Here is an 18,851-nt window from a genome sequence, read left to right as displayed (position 1 = left end):
CGAAGGTGTAAGAAAACTTCTAATTATTGGACTAAAAAACTGGGCTCACCCACAGGGGCAACAACACAGACACACGCTGTTTACCATATTCCACACCGGCAGTCTATGCACTTAAGACGTTTATTAAAACAAGATAAAACACCCCAAAGGACAAATGAAGCACCACAGAAAACACACATGTAATTCTGGGATTGTATCGTGAGCACAGTCATTTGGGGATTTTATCATGACCAACACAACCTTTTTATAGGTTTGCTCTTACGCAACTTATGATAATGTATATTTCTAAGTGTAACAATTGATTTCAAGCTTAAAGAAAAATTTAAAATTTAAAAGAAATGGAATACTGTCAGATAGCTCCAGAACATACAGCGGTATTACAAAAACCACATGATTACAAAAGAAAAGTAAAAAAAGTCACTTTCTCTTGAAACTGTACCAAATCATTTTAGAATTGCAGTCTATGTATTTCACACACTATTCAAATAAAAAATTACCCCCAAACAGTATTAATTTTTAGTCTCCTATAAAAGAATGATAGAAATCTTATGGATCAGAGGCTTTTGGGTTTCAAGAGGACAGAAAAAAAAAATTGATGATTTTTATCCAACTTTCCCCTCAAAACTTGTTCCAGAACAACCAGAAAAAGCAACACAACCACCCAAACACCTGCAGTTGTTCCAACTACAACACACCAAGATGGAAACCAGGAGTGACGAGCGACAGAGCAGGGAGCAGACCAGGCAAACCTCTGTGTGGTGCAGGGACAGGTCCTGATGAGGCTCTGAGGACAATGAGAGGGGAAGTTCCAGGATGGGAGTCGGTGTAGGGTTTCTAGAGGTCTGACTGTGGGGAAGGCTACACTGAAAAGCATCTACAGAGCTGCTGGAGGGGGTGGGAAGACTAAGCCAGGCATTAAAGCAGCAAACGCAAAGTCAGTCCATCACACACTCCAAGAATCACACGGAGCTGTGCACTAAGGGAAACATGATCGGCGCGCCGCCTGACTCTGGACTGTAAACAGTCCTCGCGTTGTCACTAAAAAGGGAAAAATTTATATTGGATGATAAAGGCAGAGAAAGAGTGTAAGATACCCCAGTCCTCATCTTCTTTAACAGGAAATCAAAAAATGTTTAAAACTGGTGAATTAGAGGTAACAACGTATACATATTACTTAGAAACATGAAGGACAATACCAAAAGAAACAACTAAAGGACTTACACGTAATTGCTTCTGTTTTCGTTTTGTTTTTGCGGAGGGGGGAATTACGTTTATTTATTTGTTTTTTAACGGAGGGACTGGGGATTGAACCCAGGACCTCATGCATGCTAAGCACACGCTCTGCCACTGAGCTATACCCTCCCCCAAAAGCAACTGCTTCTGAACAAGAGGACAAAGGAGATGAGGGAGATAAAAGAACTAATGCCTTCACTGCAACTCTCAGAACTGTCTGACTTTTAAACATTTGCGGGAAATACTCTGCTAAAAATGTTTAAATTTTATGGAACTGTGTTACCTCATTGCTTCGTCCAGCAACTGAAGATGCTAGGGAATCTTCAAGGTCTTCAGCTAACATGGACACATTTTCTCTTGAAGTAATAGACACCAATCCACTGTTCCTAGAAAAAAGGATAGGAACGCCACCACAGGATCCGGCTCCTAAAATACTGTCTCCTAAGAGAAAGGGAAATGCACAATCAAATACACATAACAAAAAAGGACTTTTCAAAATCCACCTCCTTAAGCAGAAAATCCCCCTGATACCCCTTTACCGTATCACCCCTACTATGAACTCAGTTTTGTAATCCCAGATCAGAGGTCTAGAGCTCGTCACTGTTTCGAGTAGCAGGCTGTACCCTTCAGCTTTAGGACAATAAAACTAGTCTTTGCAAGAGCAGTTGAGTATCGTGAACCAAAAATGAACATTTTTCATTCTGCAAAACTCAGAATAACAGCTTTTTAATCTGACGGAGTCCTCTTACCCAATTCTAGCTTCACTTACAGTGTAAGCCAGTGGGGAAGGAAAAAGTTTAAGCTTGCTCGGTGCCTTAATAGCATCCTACCCACCCAGTCAAGGCTCTTGTGCTGGGACTAGAAAATCTAGGTTCCATCCTATTGCCTCACCTGGATTTTGCCCTTTGCCCAATCCCTTAAAATAATATCCTGATGAGGCTGCCTACTTGGTTTTTTTCCACTCCTGGCTGCCTGCCCCATCTCCCCTGCCCCCCAGCCCCCATGCAGGAGTCCAGCACCTGGGGTGCTTCTTACCCAGGGATCTGGACAATCTTGCTTCAAGAACATCAGCTTAGAACAAGTCACTCTTACTAAGAATAATCAATCACTTCTCTTAGCATTGGTTCTTTCCCTCTTGGAAAATCATCACTATTTTTTGCTCATAAATATAACAGCTTGGGAGCTCTATCTCCCTTCCAGTTTCCAGCAGAGTTGTGACTTCAGTTACCGTCGGTGTGATACTGGGTGTTGCGGTAACCCTTGCAGGTAGGTATCATGCTCGAAGCAACACTTACAGAAAGAGAACAAAAACCGCTACGAATGACTAATGAGTTCACTAATCCTGGTTTCTAAAACTGGTGCCATACCTTGTGAATTAAAGACGATTTTCTCCCGAGGAAGAGAAAACTTTCCAGTTCCAGTGGAGCACACGTAGACAGCACTCTCAGTATACAGATAGGCAGTCTGGTTTGAAAAGTTTGGGACCAGCAACCGACACATAATCAAGTCTTCAGACTAAATTAATTTTAAGATTACAATAAATGATAATTGAAACAGAAATACTTATTTGTATGATTTTATACTGCACACTTTTATACAATACTGTCTCATAAAAACAAAAAAATAATTCACTGATTGTCCTTGTGAAAACCTAAACATGAGATGATTTATAAAACATGACAGAATAAGCTTATAAACATCAATTATAGAAATCATTTGCTGCATTGCAAATAATTAGCAAATTTTGAAAACATTTCCATGGTCACAAGATTTTAACTAAAAGCCTATAACAAATGTGAGAAAGAAAATAAAATAATTAATTCATGATTTAATTTAGAATTGGCAAATACTTTATAAATGATTCCTGATAAACATTTAGTTTCTACTTTACTGTCCAGACATCAAGCACAAGAAAACTGAGTTAATATGTTCATACATGAAATGAGAAAGAGAGACAGAAATAAGACCTAATTAAATGACAAAATCAGCAAAAGCTAAAAGGATAGACTGTTCATTATTAAAAAGAATTTTACTAACACAACATTAAAAGTGGAATCCCATGAGGTTTTAATTCTTACAGTTTTCTTTATACCGTTTCATGTTGCCTGAAAAATTTTAGAACTAACCATGTTTTTCTTGTGTAATCACAAATAAAAGACCAAATTACAAGATTTCCTTACAGCATTCAGCTACGTGAGTTGTGTTAAGAGTAAGAGTTTAACAGAATTAGGTACTGTACAAGATTAAATGAAACAATTAACAGCAGTTAAGGCCTTTCCTCATAAACATCATAGTTATTAAAAATGTTTAATTGCTACTAGGAAGCTTAAAAGTAGATCTTTCAATCGTTTACAGGAACTCTGCTGAGCAGATAATGTGGCTGCCTACACAGGTAATCCTCCTTTAAGCAAAAAGGGGATTTTTCTCTAATAAACAGGGCTCAGAACCAAAGCCCAATTCCCATCAAGGGTCTTCCTTATTTTTCACTATGCAGTTCATCATCAATATTTCCCTCCTGCTCAATGATAGAGAAAGAAAAATTCCCTTTACAGAGTTACTGCAGTAGGAGAAACCAGCTCTCACTGCTGTCACTCTCAGCTCTCTTCAGCTAAGGCTGAGCAAACGAAGGAGTCTGAGATGACAAACAGAACACAACACCTAAAAACTAGCTATTAGAAGCGTGTTTCCAAGCCCCATAGATGAGTCTTGCAAAGAACCTGACCCTGCGATGGTCAGAGGAAAAGACTCAGTAAGTTACTGTCACTTTGTAATTTAACTTGGCAACAGGAATCTTACCTGAAAAGGTGGATTATACTGAGTGACTTCTACGGTGACTGCGTCTGACACTTGGTGGCCATTGTTTTCTACTGTTACCAGAGAGTAATAGATGAGACACGGGCTGTCTGCGGGGTGCCACGCTGCTGCCAAAATCAGCAGCCCGTCACTAACCAATAAAAAAGACACGATGCCTCTTTAGAAAACAGCCTGGCCATTTCCTTTAGAGTTAAACACGTACTTACCATATGACCTAGCAATCCCACTCCCAGATATTTACCCAAGAGAAAGAAAAACTTGTGTGCCCACGAACACCCGTGTGTGAACATTTAAAGTGGCTTTACTCACAATCGCCTCAACTGGCAACAGGAACCTTTCAGCTGCTGAACAGATAAACAAACCCCTGGTAAACCTATACAACAGGCCACTGCTCAGCAGTAAAAAGGAAGAAGCCACTGAGTGAATGTCAAATGCATCATGTTAACTGAGAGAAGCCAGACTCATGGGATAAGTTAGCTTCATCAGACTAACCTGGGGGTGGGGGGCGGGGCGTAGAGTATAGCTCAGTGGTAGAGCACATGCTTAGCATGCACAAGGGCCTGGGTTCAATCCCCAGTACCTCCTCCAAAAATAAATAAACCTAATTGCCACCCTCCTCAAACAAAAATAAAGCTTACTTTTGTCCAGAGGAAAAACATTTTATTTTTAATCTTAACAACCAGTTCTAGAACTGCTGCTGTTTATGTGAAAACAAACCCTTCTCCACCTTCAAGTCTGTATGCTCCTCTTAAGTCTATCAACGTTGTTGTCCCCAACATAGAATTAAACGGTGCCTAATTTCAACCCTTCCAAAACATTCAGCAGCATTTTCAGCAGCTTTCATTCAAGTCTCAGACATATTAACAGGGTGGCATGCTAAAAACAATAAACTCTACTGATAATTAAAAATAGTAAACCAAGCTAGTGACTAAACGACCTGCCACTTCAAATCAAGCAGTCCCAACGTGGCTCTCACTTTCCTTCACTGTTCTCTTCCCCCAGCTCCCCAACCTGAACTCCTGAGAACTCAAGGACACGGGCCCAAGCCTGGAACATATGGGCAGTGACCTAAAGCGCTAACAGATGACACGTAAGAAGGAACTGAGCAAGGTCAGTCACACCTATAAGGCTGTGTTGAAATTACTCTGAAGACTGAATCACTGTGTGACAAGAGGTGCCCACTGAGTCGCGGAGACACAGCTGGAAGACAGGGTTCTTTACGGAGTGATGCTTGGACCAGCTTCATTTGACACCCTCATAAAAAAATATTTATGTTTAAAAAAAACCTAGGTTTAGCAATTCCTAAGCATGTTTCTCTTCTCTGTTCTCAACCCATGTCTCCATTCTGAAAACTGAATGTGGAAAAAATGTCCATGTCACATGCCCACAGTGTCCCGGCAGCAGCTCTAAATTCATGAAACTCTGATAAAGGTAAATGAAAACAAGATAAACTGTACTTAGTTAAACTGTTTTTGGAAATTAAAATATATACTATTATTTTTACCTCTTTGATAGCTTTTATAAGGTTTTCAGAAACTGTAAGGGAAGATCCTGATAATCTCAACAGCCCAAGAGAAAAATCACACAGCAGAACTGCAGTGTCCTTCCAAGAAAGACACAGAACTTGTTCTACTAAATTACTCTAGAGCACATAAAAGTCATCCTTGACTTCGGATAAGTTGTGTTTGAAAGAGTTACAAGTCATGCATTTGTACTCATTATGAATTCTGTCATAGAAGCCATGTTACAAATGGTTTTTAAGCTCCATATGACCTTTGGTATCAAAGCTAAATAATAACATGGGGTAAGTTAGCTTCATCAGACTAACCTGGGATCCTTTTTAAAAATTTTTTATTTATTTATTATTGTACTGTTTAATTTTTTTTTTAATTTTGGCAGGGAGGAAGTAATAAGGTTTATTCATTTTTAGGGGAGGTACTGGGGATTGAACCCAGGACCTCGTGCACACTAAACACGAGCTCTACCACTGAGCTCTACCCTCCCCCCAACCTGGGAACGTTAAGTGTCACTTAGAGCGCTGTCTCTAGGAGGAAATTCTATGTACAAGCCACGACTGAGTTCTACCTTGTGCTGCCAAGACAAAGCCTCACTCCACCCCCCGTCTAGTCAATAGAGCCACAAACACAGGTTTACTAAAGCTCTGTCAGCAACAGAAAAAGCACTGGAGAAGAGAGCCTGGGATCTCCACTGAGATGAGGGAGATGACGGCACGGGGCCCGCACAGCAGCAGGGAAGGCATCTGTTAGCAGTGAGGAAAGAGTGGCTCCAGCTGTGACAGCAGGAGAGAGGAATACCTAACTGGGCAGAAACTAACGTGATACACAGCCGAAGGCTGGGAACTGCCTGTATTTCTCAAATGAATTAGCATCACTGGATAACACAAAACCACTTAGTAAGGCGTACTAGTCTGAGATTAGCATAAGAAGAACAGATAGCAAGTTTGCTCATCGCTGTATAATAAACATCAATTTATTTTTCCAAACTACCCTTATTCTTTATGACAAATTAATTGCTTACCAGTTCTGCTTCAAATCCAAGTACCGAATGTTGACCCCTTCTTTAATAGCTTCATAGTTACTTTCAGATCCCTGCATGAAAACATGAATGATGTAAGTGCCTTGAGCACAGGAATCATTTCTTTCCACCTTTATATCCCAGCACCTTCTGAAGTGCATCATCCCCAGCAGCTCAGCTACTGAACGAACAATCTATGCCTCTGAAACACTGACTAAAGCAGTGAGTTCCAGTATTTCCAAATACTGAACACTCCATTTCTGCTTGTCTGATGGCTAAAGCTTTCTGTTTGCATATTGCATTCAAATGTGTTCTAAACAAAGCAACGAAAGGAACTAGCAACCTCATATAGCCATGAGCGCCGGTTGCAGAGATGAATGGTACTGCTCCTTACCCAGATGGCATCAGTGACGTTCTCCTTCAGGATTCTATTTACATCCCAAGTATGTGCCTGTTTTTCTGAAGAATCATCTAATTCCCATTTACTGATGCTTGAACTTGTCAGGCTATAAAAGCTTGATCTTTCTCTATCCCAGAGGACACCTGAAAGCTGTATGAAGAGGAGAAAAAAGCTTACAGGTTATTAAATTCTAATGTTAATGAACTATGTTTCTGAAGTTCAAAATTCGTGTTTATTTTACAACTGTTTGATTGGTAATCCTAGCAGCCATCTTCATTTAGGATTCAAGGGAAGGAGTGACCCTGAAACAGACCTTGAAAGTCAGGAGGATTTCAAAAGGCAGAAATATAAGGGCAGAGGGTCCACAAAGAGCAGGTTGGGAGGTGGGGAGGTCATAAGGTGTTCAGAGAACAAGCAGCAGTCCTGCTTTACTGGGAATGAGATTATAACAAGAAAAGCAGCAAACGTAAGATTCAAATGAAAAATGAGGGACACAGAGTCTAGAATCTGAGTTTAGAAACCTAGTAAGCCAGGGAGATATTCTCACTGGCTTTCGAACACAAGGGCTGTGCTACAGGAAAAGGAATCTGGCAGGGATGTGTGTAGTTACACATGGGTACATTTTTTCGTCTTTTAAGCACAGACTTGTTTCTGAAGTACAGATGTGTTTAAGTTGGATATACATGACTGTATCAAGTTCAAACCCTAACTGTCTCCATTTCTCCTGTCCCCATGACTCTGGCCACTAATGGGATAGGAGGGGCCAAAAGTGAGTAAAGTCAACAGGCATCAAGTGTTTAGGGGAAATTTACTAAGAGTGTAGATTAGGGCATAACAATGGAAGCAGAAAGATGGGGATGGCAGTGAGACATGATGACAGAAGGCAAATCTACAGTACCTGGTAAATAATTTGCTACAGAAGAAAACACCAAAAAAAAAAAAAAATCAGAGTTTTATGCCTGGGTTTCTGAAAAAAAGTGACAATGCCATTAGTAACAGACAGGTCAAAAAAGAAACAAGTTTTGTAGTATAACATGTGGTCAGTAGGAGAGAAGAGAACATGAGCAATTCATTTCAGACATGGTAAGTTTTAGGTTCGAAGACCATTTAAGGAAGCAGAGAGCAACCTGAAACTGGAGGGAAACGGCACAGTAAAGAAAAGGACACGCTTTTGATTCAAACAGGCCTGGGCGGGAATGTGCCGCTGAGGAGTTCTGTGAACTTGGGCAGTTTAAGCAGCCTCACTGAGGCCATCTCTTCACCTACGAATTGGAGAGAAAGCTCTCTACGTTACAGGCCATCTAATAATTCCATGAGGTAACAAACAGGGGCACCCAGCAGAGAGCAGAAGTTCCACATGTGCTCCGGAGACGGAGGCAGAAGCCCAGCCAGAACAGATCTGAGTCACCCACTCAGACAGCTGGAGTCGTGGGAGTGGAGAACACACTTCTGGTTAAGTCCAGAAAGCAAAATCAATCCTTCAACACATTCATCACTTACATCACAGTTTTAATTCAAAACATGTACTCATAAGATAATCTGTGTGATTTAAGAATATTCATGTTACAGGGTATGCCAGAGGGTTAGTATGAACTCATTTATCATCACAATAAAAATCCTTCACTGAAAAGATCAAAGGTTTCACGTCATGTACACTGCCGTTCACACAGAGGCAGTAACAGCTTCATAGGGAACTTCCAACCTGATTTCACTAAGAAAGAAGCGTATAAAACAAAGTCATTTTATCCACTTACCATGAGATCACTACTAGGAGATAGAATTCCCAGAAGAGAAGAAACCTTCCGTCCAATTCCTGAAAGCATGCCTTGCCCCTGAGGCAAGACATGCTGATGAATTTTTCCTAAACTTTCAGGTATCAGCCGAATCAGCTGGCCTCCTGATGAGGACAAAATAAAACTTCCTCCCTGTGAACAAAGGTTGTGAAATTAGTTCAGTTAAGCATGTTAAGAATAAGAAAAGAAAATTAACACAAACTGTTTTGATACAGAGGGACATCATCTGTACCTTAAAACAAATCTAAGAGAATAAAAAAAGAACTGTTAACATTAGTAGAACACTTTACTTATGAATATATTCACTTAATATTACTAATTCTACATAGAAAAACTTTGTTGCAGTTTTTTTTAATTACATTTTTTTTAAAATTCTGATGTTCAAGTTGTAGGTTCACCATATTGCAGGATCAACAAATCAAGTATCAGATTTTAGATCTTTGCTAAATCTGCAGAGTATGTACTGGCAAACCATTCCACATAGTGTCTGAGTTTGTTAAGTCACTCTCACAAGATGGTTCTGAAAGAAATGCACACCACTGGCTCCTTGCACCACAGATATTTCAGAGTCCCAGGAGAAGGGCTTCCCTCTGTGTGTTTGAATCCTAGATCCTTCCATTTTCTTACTTTCTTTCATCCCCTTCGGCCTGTATGTTCTGTTCAAAATCCTGAATTTTCAGTCATTCAAATCCCACTTTCAAGCCAAATCACAGCTTTCTAATATAAAAGAATGAACTATAAACCCATCGTGTACCTGCACTGCTGTTAGGAAGCTGTAAGTCTTATCACCTCCCAAATCGAGCGAAGTCTCTGTGTAGGTGTCTTCACTGGCAAGGCTCGGCCAGTAGCGGATGGATCCTTCTCTGGTGGCAATCATGACAGCAACAGCCTGGAAACAAGATCACGATGCTCAGCAATCACAAGAAAAGAAGGACCCCAAAATGGGGAGTCTGATGACACTGATACAAAGAGACCAGGGCAATTTACTATTGATTAACAGAAATCAGAAATAAAAAGTCCTTCCTCTCATATTCAAAAAAGTACCATACAGCAAAATCGACCTTTCCCCCCCAACTGTTGTACAGTTCTATGAATTTTAACACACGCACAGACTCATGTAACTACTGCCACAATAAGGATACAGAACAGTCACAACAACACCCAAAACTCCCTCATGCTTTCCCTTTATAGTCAACCATTATTTCTATCATTATGGTTCTGTCTTTCCAAGAATGCCAAACAAATGAAATCATATAAAATATAATCTTCTGACACTGGCTTATCTCACTTAACATAATGTCTTTAAAATTCATCCAGGCTGTTGCATATACCAGTAGTGCACATCTTTTCACTGCTGAGTAATATTCCATTCTACGGATGACCCAGTTTGTGCACTCACTTGTTAAAGGATATCTGGATTGGTTCCACCATTGGCTGTCACAAATAAAGCTGCTATGACATAAGTGTATTGGTTTTTGTGCAAACATAAGCCTTCATTTCTCTAAATAGCCAGGAATGGAATTGCTGGGTCACACGGCAAGTGTATTTTAATTTTATAAGGAAGAGAACATCAAGTAGTGTCCCATCCTGCATTCTCATCAGCACTGTATGGGGTTCCAGTTGCTGCACATCCTTGTCAGCACTTGGTAGTGTCAGTATTTTTCATGTTAGCCACTGTGATGGGTGTGTAGTGGGACCTCACTTGTTTTAATCTGCATTTCCCTCATGGCTAATGATGCGAACATCTCCTCATGTGCTTGTCTGACATCCTTATATCCTCTTTGGTAAAGTGTCTGTTCCAGTCCTATGACCTATTTTCAAATTGGGTGGTTAGTTTTAATACGCTCTGAGAGTTCTTTTCACGCTCTGGATACAAGCCCTTTGCTGGATGCATGACTTACAATATTTTCTACCCGTCCGTAGTTCTCTCTTCATTTTCTTATCAGTGTCTTTGGCAGAGCCAAATTTTAAATTACGACGAAGTCCAATATGAATCATGCTTTTGGTGATTTCTAAGGACTCATAACCTAACCCCAGGTCACGATGATTTTTTCCTGTTTTCTTCTATAAACTTTATAGTTTTACATTTTACATTTAGCTCTACGATCCATTTTGGGTTAATCGTTATGTAACATATGAGGTTTAGAAGGATTTTTTCCTTTTTGCATAAGGATGGCCAATGATTTCAATACCATTTACTGAAAAGAGCATCCTTCCTCCACTGAACTGCGTCTGCACCTCTGTCAAAGACACAGGGCCTCTCCGTGTGGGTCTGTATCTGTCCTCTCTACTCCGTTTGTCCTATGTGTCCATCTCTTTGCTATTACTACTGTCTTGATTCCTGCAGCTTTAGTTATATCTCAGAATCGGGTTGGATGATTCCTCCAACTTTAGAACTCCCTTATTTTAAAAAAAAAATGTATTTCAGTAAGCATGTAAGTCACCTACCTGAGTGGAAAGTGTTTCACCTGAGGTAGCAGAGTAAGAGAGAGCCACCAAGTCGGCACTCCAGTGGGAATCACTAGGCGGCAGCCGAAGTTCTTTGCAAACAGATAACTACAGAACAGAGCCAAACAAAACAATCTTTCATAGCAAATCTATTTTTTCTTTTTAGTTTTTTATTTTATTTTTTCTTTTCAAATCCAATTTTTTGAATATGCATCTGACTTCACTATTTCCTTTCTCTGCATACTTTAGATTCTAATTCATTCTTGGAAATACCATTCTACAGATATTCTTTCTTCTCACATCTTTTTGATCAGGCTTGCATCATCATTTTCAGTGAATTCAAAACAAAATATTTTGGGGGAGGGTGTGTAGCACAGTGGTAGAGTGCATGCCTAGCATGCACGAGGTCCTGGGTTCAATCCCCAGCACCTCCATTAAAGAAAATAATAAACAAATAAATAAACACATAAAAACCTGATTACCTCCTCCACCACCAAAAAAAAAAAAAAAAAAAAAAAAACTGAAAAAAAATGTTGAGGATATAGAATCAGGAAAACAACAGCTAAACGAGACCTTAAATATCAACTAGCCCATCTCTTCCTGGACCAAAAAAGCCTACTGGCTGAAAGAAGTGTGTTGGCTTCCAAAGGAATCTTCCCAGTTTAATCCTGATCTGTTTACTTGACATTTAAAGTCAGCACCACTACAGACGAAGTGTACCAAGCTGCCCAGAAAACATTTCTTAGATTCAGTCACACATCAGGCCTCCTCTGCTAACTCCGGATGCCCCCGCCAGGACTCCTCCCTCACCTGTGCTCCTGACCACAGACACTGCTCTCTGCGGCAGCAGTGCAGAGGCCAGCAGACACGAAGGATTTAGCTAAGCAGGAGCCCAAATCCCAGTGGAACAGGCAGTGCAAGAGACAATGCCTGATCTGGAGCAGACACGAAAAGAGGATGCCAAGGGTATGTAGACACACAAATGACAAGCCCTGGGTGAGAAGCTGACAACTGAAAGTTAAACTAGCACTTGTAAAATTGGTACCATTTTTTTCCTATTTTATTAAGCATCATCCAAGAGATTCAGTGACACAACATTATAAACTGACTACACTTCAATTAAAAAAAAAAAGACAAAAAAAAAAACAATTCACACAGTGAAATACCATGCAACTATGTAGAATGTTGCTGTAGAAATATTTAATGCATGGAAAAAGTTCACAATATATACAGTGAGAAAAACAGGATATAAAATAATATACCAGATATGATCCCAATTAAAAAAAAAGATTCAGTGAAAGACATTCCTATCTTCTTAGAAATAAACTCAGCTCATTTAGTCTTAGACTTCATTAAGCAGACTGATTAGCATGCATTCATTAAAGATGTCAATATCTCTAATTTTATCAAATGTAAATAAAATGGATCTTGTTTAAAATTATTATAAAGGGAGAAACTTTTTTTCCCCAACACACAAATGTGTATGCAGGCTCAGTATTTCATCTTACTATAAACATGCAAATCCACAATGCTTCAGTAGATTCAAATTACTGTCCTCCATCCACTCTAAAAATTTAGGGTGAAAATTAACAGCCAGTTAACAATCCTCTATCTCCTTCCAGCTCTCTAAAGAACCATTACCTTTGTAATAGGTGACAGAGCAATCTTCCAAATAATGAGTTTCTCTTTGCAGACCAGACAGGCCCATCCACCTTCTTCTATGTGAACAGTAAGCTGATCATCAACTAAAGAAAACAAGTGAGGCACAGGTAAGAAAAACTGTTAAAATTCCTCATACTAAAATCTTCTTTATTGCCAGATTCCTCACCAAAAAAAAAGTAATCACCAGACATGCAAGAGATTAATTCACAACAAAAAATACTCTTGAATAGTTCAACAGTTAACTAATATCCAAAGCGAGAGATTTATTTAACTTTGATAACCACTTATAGAAATATATCTAACGCAAAGAGTATATTTTGAGCCTAGGTTTAATATTTCTTACTTTTGTTGTAAACAGGTATCTTACTTTTTAGTAATATTTAGTAACATTTGTAATCTTATTTTGATAAAGCAACACAAATAATAAACCCTCTCATTAAATAAAGAAAATATTTCAAGGAAAAAATCATGTTCCTTTAAAAGAACAAGATTTTCAAATAAGAGCCCTTTGAAAGTATGATAAATTACTTCATTATATGGCAACATAAAGGGTTACATTCCGCACAAAATGATAAAACTAAGTAAGTATACAGCAGTCCCTCCTCATCTGTGGTTACACTTTTCATGGTTTCAGTTACCCACAGTCAACTGTGGTCCAAAATGTTAAATGGAAAATTCCAGAAGTAAACAATTCATAAGTCTGTGATGAAACCTTGCACTGCCCTGCTGCATTCTGATGGGGAGGGTATCCACACCATGCCCACCACCCTCCCATTAGTCACTGAGTAGCAGTCTAGGTGATGAGATTCACTGGCACAGTATCACAGTGCTTGTGTTCAAGTAACACTCACTTTACTTAAAAATGGCCATAAAGCACAGAGAAGTGATGCTGGCAATTTGGATATTCTCCTAGTGTGCAGATTTTATAAATTTATAAATATTCTCTTATTGAGCAGATTTTATAAGTTTAATTTTTATAAATTAAACTTTCCATGAGTATGTGCGGGAAAAATCACAGTATACACAGGGTTTGATGCGAACCTTGGTTTTGGGGGTCTTGGAAGGGATCCCCATGGATAAAAGAAGACTACTCTACGGTTGTTGTAAGTGTTGGTGGTAAACCTGCATAAATGTGTTAACAGTCCTAAAATTTAATTAACTTGAGCTTTGCTCTTCGCTTAAGGGTAGGCTAGAGGGGCAAAATGGAAGGCATCGACAATGTACAAGCTAAAACATCAAACCCACACATAGGCTAAGTGCGGGCTTTCTGCTGAACCGGAATACCTGCTCAGCATTTGCTTTTCCTGAAAGCACTACAGCTGCTCCAAATCCTCTACTGGTAAATCCTTGAGGACCCCAGCTCGACTCCATGTGGGGAACAATTCTCAAGTTTACACACCTCTTCAGTTTACACATCCTGATCTCTAGATGCTCTCTCCTGACGCTGTGTACTATTTGTTGCTAACATGATCTGGTGGCATGAACCAGGAGTATGTCAAAAGGTTCAAATGCAATCTAAGCTGAAATTGTTAGAGGATAATAAAATACAATATGTATGTAAAGCAGGAACAATGGATGACAGAGGTTAGCGGAAGTTCAGGTGTCTGGAAACAACTGTACCTGAAGCTCCTACTCTTATAGGCAAGATGTGCTAGTTCAGATTGATGAGAAATATTCCTTCTTGTAGAATGTAGCACTTTAAACTTTTCTGACTGTCACTCATAGTATGAAAGACATTTTACGTCATGATGCATTCACATGCAATTTAAATAAAACAAACACAATGAGAAGCACTTTGAAATTTTGCAACCTATTTTATTTCATTTTTTTTAAAATGCTGTTCATGAACCACTAAACTGACTTCAATCACTGTCTGCAGTTTGAAAAACACTATTCCAGAAGATCACAGGCTGCTCTGAACTCTGCTTTTCTAGTCACCCCAACTCATCCTTAATGTCACCTTTCTGAAGCCTGTGTTGACTGCACCTTCCAAGCTTCCACTCTAATTCTCTGCCAAGAGAATCTTCTAATGGCACACCAAATTGATAACATATACTCATGCATACAGCCTCTGGGACACTACACAGGATCCAGAAATGGAGGAAAGACTTGACTTTACTGTATTATTAAACCAAATATTGTAAGGCAATAGTTTTTTGGATTTTTTTAAAAAGCTAAACATCATAAACTCAATCAACTTTTGAAACTGGACTGAGTTTTGCATATAAAGTATTTACAACCACAAATACTTATATGGATTGTGCTAAAATGAACTCATTCTGCTTCTCAATGTATAATATTTCTCAATTAATTACAGTGAAAACCAAATAGGCTACCTATTTCTACCCCATTTAAGTGAGGATATACCAGAGAAGGCACAAATTTCAATCTTGATGCCAGACCTAGGCTCCGTTTTTAATTGCTAATAGAGGCAAATGGAAAATGACACCCACCTTCAGTCAATGTTAGGGCTTCCATGATTTTAACAGGGAGAGAAGAGCCAAACGTTTTCACATCATAGTTCACAGACTCAGTTATGGAGTGGTGTGGGAAGATCCGTGTAGGTGTTCCTCTAAAGAAATGAGATCACGTTATCTCGCCTGGAACTTAAAATTTTCCATTATCCATTATAATTTTTATGTATATATTTTCACAATAAAGAAAAGGTCTTTGATAAACAAGAAGAAAGATAAAGTATAACAGTGAAAAAAAACCTCTGCCTCTTGTATATTGTGTAATTAAATTTATTTTTCATTAAAAAAAGACTGATAGGATTCAGGAAAACTTGGCTTCAAACTCTTATGCTCTAGTAATTAGACGCATGATCTGTTCAGTTAGGCTCTTTACAACTCTGCTTCCTTAGCTGTGAAATAAGAAGACTGGAATAGATCAGTGTTCTTCAAATTATGGGTCATTTTGAGGGTCTCAATCAAAATTTTGGAAAAATAAAACAGAATATAGTCTATCATACATACACTGTGGTCAGAAAAGTTTTATAAGCATTGGGTTAGATTACCTCTAAGCTCTCATCAGATGTAGAATTACAAGAATCTAGTAGATTATACAATCAAAAAAGAAATTAAATAGAATTATGAGTACCTGCTATGACCTGGTCTTCAATAACAGATATAGCAGTAGAAATTACGTTTCCTTCTCACTTTCTTCTTAACATTCAGAGAAACAATGTAAATTTATCAGTATAAAAATTATCCTATCTTTTAAATGAGATGCACATACAGAGTGGATGAGAGCAGTTTCCTGACAGTATTGTAACAAAGGTTTTTCTTTAAATTATCAAAAAGTAAGAAGTTTTTAAAGTATGCCTTTTATCCACTGACTTTTCTCAAAACAAGTAGAAAACAATGACAGGATCACCATTTGAAGAGCACGTTACAAAATGCAAAAGCCAAGGATACAATGTATTTCTTTAAAAAATCGTTTCTCCTTTAAAGTATTGCTAACGTCTATATACACTTTAATTATAAGTTCAAAACCCAGCATTACCATTTTCTTGCAGAAGAGAATTCATTTTTCCTTTGTGTATATATATCAGTATTCTTTAATTGAAGTAGACTCAGTTTACAATGTTGTGTCATTGTGTTGTGGTGTACAGCATAATGCGTCAGTCATACATGAACATACATTTTGTTTTCATATTCTTTTTCACCATAAGTTACTACAAGATATTGAATATAGTTCCTTGTGGAGAATTCATTTTTGATAGACGAATTCAAAGGAAACCACTCAAGAAACATGTTAGCTTCTTCTAATACCTAGATTAATTATTAAACAGTAGAGGACAAGCATGGTTTCCCGAATGATGTAGACTGGTTGGGCCACGCTTTTATTTGTAACAAAACTACTACCCTTATCTCACTGATTATAGAAAGACTTTTCAGTATTAATTTAGCTCCAAAGTTAACTTCCGTAGCTAAAATCTCTTTCCTTATCAATCAGCAGGTATTAATGGCAGAATGGCAGTTAGTATGTTAGGTATACGTGACTTTGCAGGGTTTGAGGTCCTCTTTCCCATCATCGCTTTACATCTGCATCAAGGCATTTCACGTTGACTCCTTTGGCAGGCTTCTGTCAGGTATCATCGCCATTTCGCAGATGAAGAGTCATGAGTGACCTACTCAAGATCACAGGGGTACTAACAGTGAGGCAAGTAACCACTAATCCAAACCCAATTTGTTCTTCAGCCCTACACAAAGGTAATCTCATGAAAAGTAGAACGCGAAGATTCAACTAATCAGGATGAAATAACAACACGCGAGGGTGGCGGAGGTCTATTTCACTAACACCCTGGAATTCTCGGCGCCGTCCCGCGTTCCGGCGGCTTCCGGAGGCCCGTGACCCAACCTGGGACGAGCACTTACCGCGAGCTCAGCGAGCTACGACGGCCGACCGGCGAGAAGAGCGCCGGGGAGCTGACTACAGACCCCAGGGCCAGGCCCTTCCTGCTTGTCGACCGGGGCGTGGAGCCGGGCCCGGCTCCGCCCAGCGGGCCCCTTCGGGCCCCGTGTCCCGGGGTCCGCGGAGAGGAGACGGCCGGGAACATGACGGAAGGGAGAGAAGAAAAGGAACGCACGCTCCGACTCCGGGATGCAGCGCGGCCGGCGCCCGCCGCTTGAACACCCAAGGGGCGGGAGGACGCGCGGTGATGATGTCAAAGCGCAGCGCCGAGCCGCAGGGCGTGGTCGGAGCGGTAGGCTACAGGGAAGTGGTGGCGGTTTGTGATGACGTCAAAGTGTAGCGCCGGGCCGTGGGGCGTGGTCGGGCGGCAGCGTAGAGGGGGAGGGTGCGCTGTGATGACGTCAAAGCGTGGCGCCTGGCCGTGGGGCGTGGTCGAGACGCTGGTCCCTGGAGGGGCCCAGAGGACTGTGGCAGGTGGACCCCAGTCTGAAGCGGCAGGAGTCCGGAGTTCCTAGGGAAGTGAAACCAGAAAAACCACGCCCCCATCTCCAATCCGGCGGGCGGGGCTGGCCCTCCAGTAGCTTGAACGCAAAGCCTGTGTACGCTGCTCTTTCCTGAGCCTCTTGGGAAATGAAGTTTTCGTTCCCTGGTCCAAGCTGAGGCGGGAGAAAAACTGTAAAGCTGACAGCGGTTTTCATACTCGGTGTTATATATATCATTGTCTAGGTATTTCATTTTCCCACTCAACTCTGCACAGCCTCATCCATGCAAGTGACGCCACAAGTCCGTATCTTTAACTCAGATCCTACTCAAAACCCACAGGCTTCTGACAGCTCCGTAGTGGATGCTTTCACCGGGATGTCCTGCAGACTCTTCACGGTTCACTCGTTAAAAGCTGAACTCCTGTTTTCCTATAGGACGCCTGCCCCATTTGGTAAAGCTGACAATGGTAAAACTGGCCAATTGCCCAAGGCAAAAAGAAGAGCTCTTTCCTAGAGTCATTCTTCACACTTAACGTCCACTGTAGCGTCCTGGTACATTGTTCTCCTGAGTATTTCTAGTAGAAACTACATTTGCACTGTCTCTTCCCTGATTCAGGTGCTTACCTTTTCCCTTCGCCCCCCCCCCCAACTTTCAGCCTCTTTGGTCTCCTTGCCTCTATCTAGTCTTACAACACTGCCAACATCCAGAATTAAGGCAAACCAGAAGCTGCTCTTGGGCTTCTAACTGCTCTGATAGGTGACCGTTGCCCATATGTAATTTGCTAAGCTCCCACAGAAGGTCTTCGCGATTTAACTCTGGCTGGCTTTTCTGTCCTTCCTCTACTTGCACCACTTCTCACTTGAACTTGACATTCCAAGAATGAAAAACCCGCATCCCTTTCCAGTGCCCTTGCACTTATTTCTTTTGCCTGGAGTGCCGTCCCTCCCACATTGCCCGCAAGCATCTGCCTCGTACATCAAATCTTCCTTCAGTGCTGCCCTCTCAGTGAAGCCCTCCACAGGAAGGTATCCCTTTATCCTTTGCCCCCTGTGCCCCTACCTGTGGGC

The 18,851-nt window shown here is 40.4% G+C and overlaps 1 protein-coding gene across 1 annotated transcript in view; it reads right to left on the bottom strand.

Moving 5' to 3' along the window:
• Positions 1 to 17,554, bottom strand: part of NUP133 (nucleoporin 133) — a 47,877-nt gene extending 30,323 nt beyond the window's left edge. The window contains exons 1-11 of the mRNA XM_010962843.3: positions 17,265 to 17,554; positions 15,339 to 15,457; positions 12,865 to 12,968; positions 11,224 to 11,331; positions 9,530 to 9,664; positions 8,737 to 8,907; positions 6,977 to 7,132; positions 6,586 to 6,656; positions 4,030 to 4,177; positions 2,601 to 2,748; positions 1,517 to 1,674 (exon numbers count right to left, since the gene is read on the bottom strand). Coding sequence (XP_010961145.2) covers positions 1,517 to 1,674; positions 2,601 to 2,748; positions 4,030 to 4,177; positions 6,586 to 6,656; positions 6,977 to 7,132; positions 8,737 to 8,907; positions 9,530 to 9,664; positions 11,224 to 11,331; positions 12,865 to 12,968; positions 15,339 to 15,457; positions 17,265 to 17,446 — 1,500 coding nt within the window. The 5' untranslated portion in view covers positions 17,447 to 17,554. The remainder of the gene's footprint in view (positions 1 to 1,516; positions 1,675 to 2,600; positions 2,749 to 4,029; positions 4,178 to 6,585; positions 6,657 to 6,976; positions 7,133 to 8,736; positions 8,908 to 9,529; positions 9,665 to 11,223; positions 11,332 to 12,864; positions 12,969 to 15,338; positions 15,458 to 17,264) is intronic.
• Between the last annotated feature and the right edge of the window lie 1,297 nt (positions 17,555 to 18,851).

This window comes from Camelus bactrianus, chromosome 11 (genome assembly GCF_048773025.1).
Source record: "Camelus bactrianus isolate YW-2024 breed Bactrian camel chromosome 11, ASM4877302v1, whole genome shotgun sequence".
Taxonomy (NCBI): Eukaryota; Metazoa; Chordata; class Mammalia; order Artiodactyla; family Camelidae; genus Camelus; species Camelus bactrianus.
Note: the sequence above shows the minus strand (reverse complement) of the source record. Positions and strands in the feature narration are given on the sequence as shown.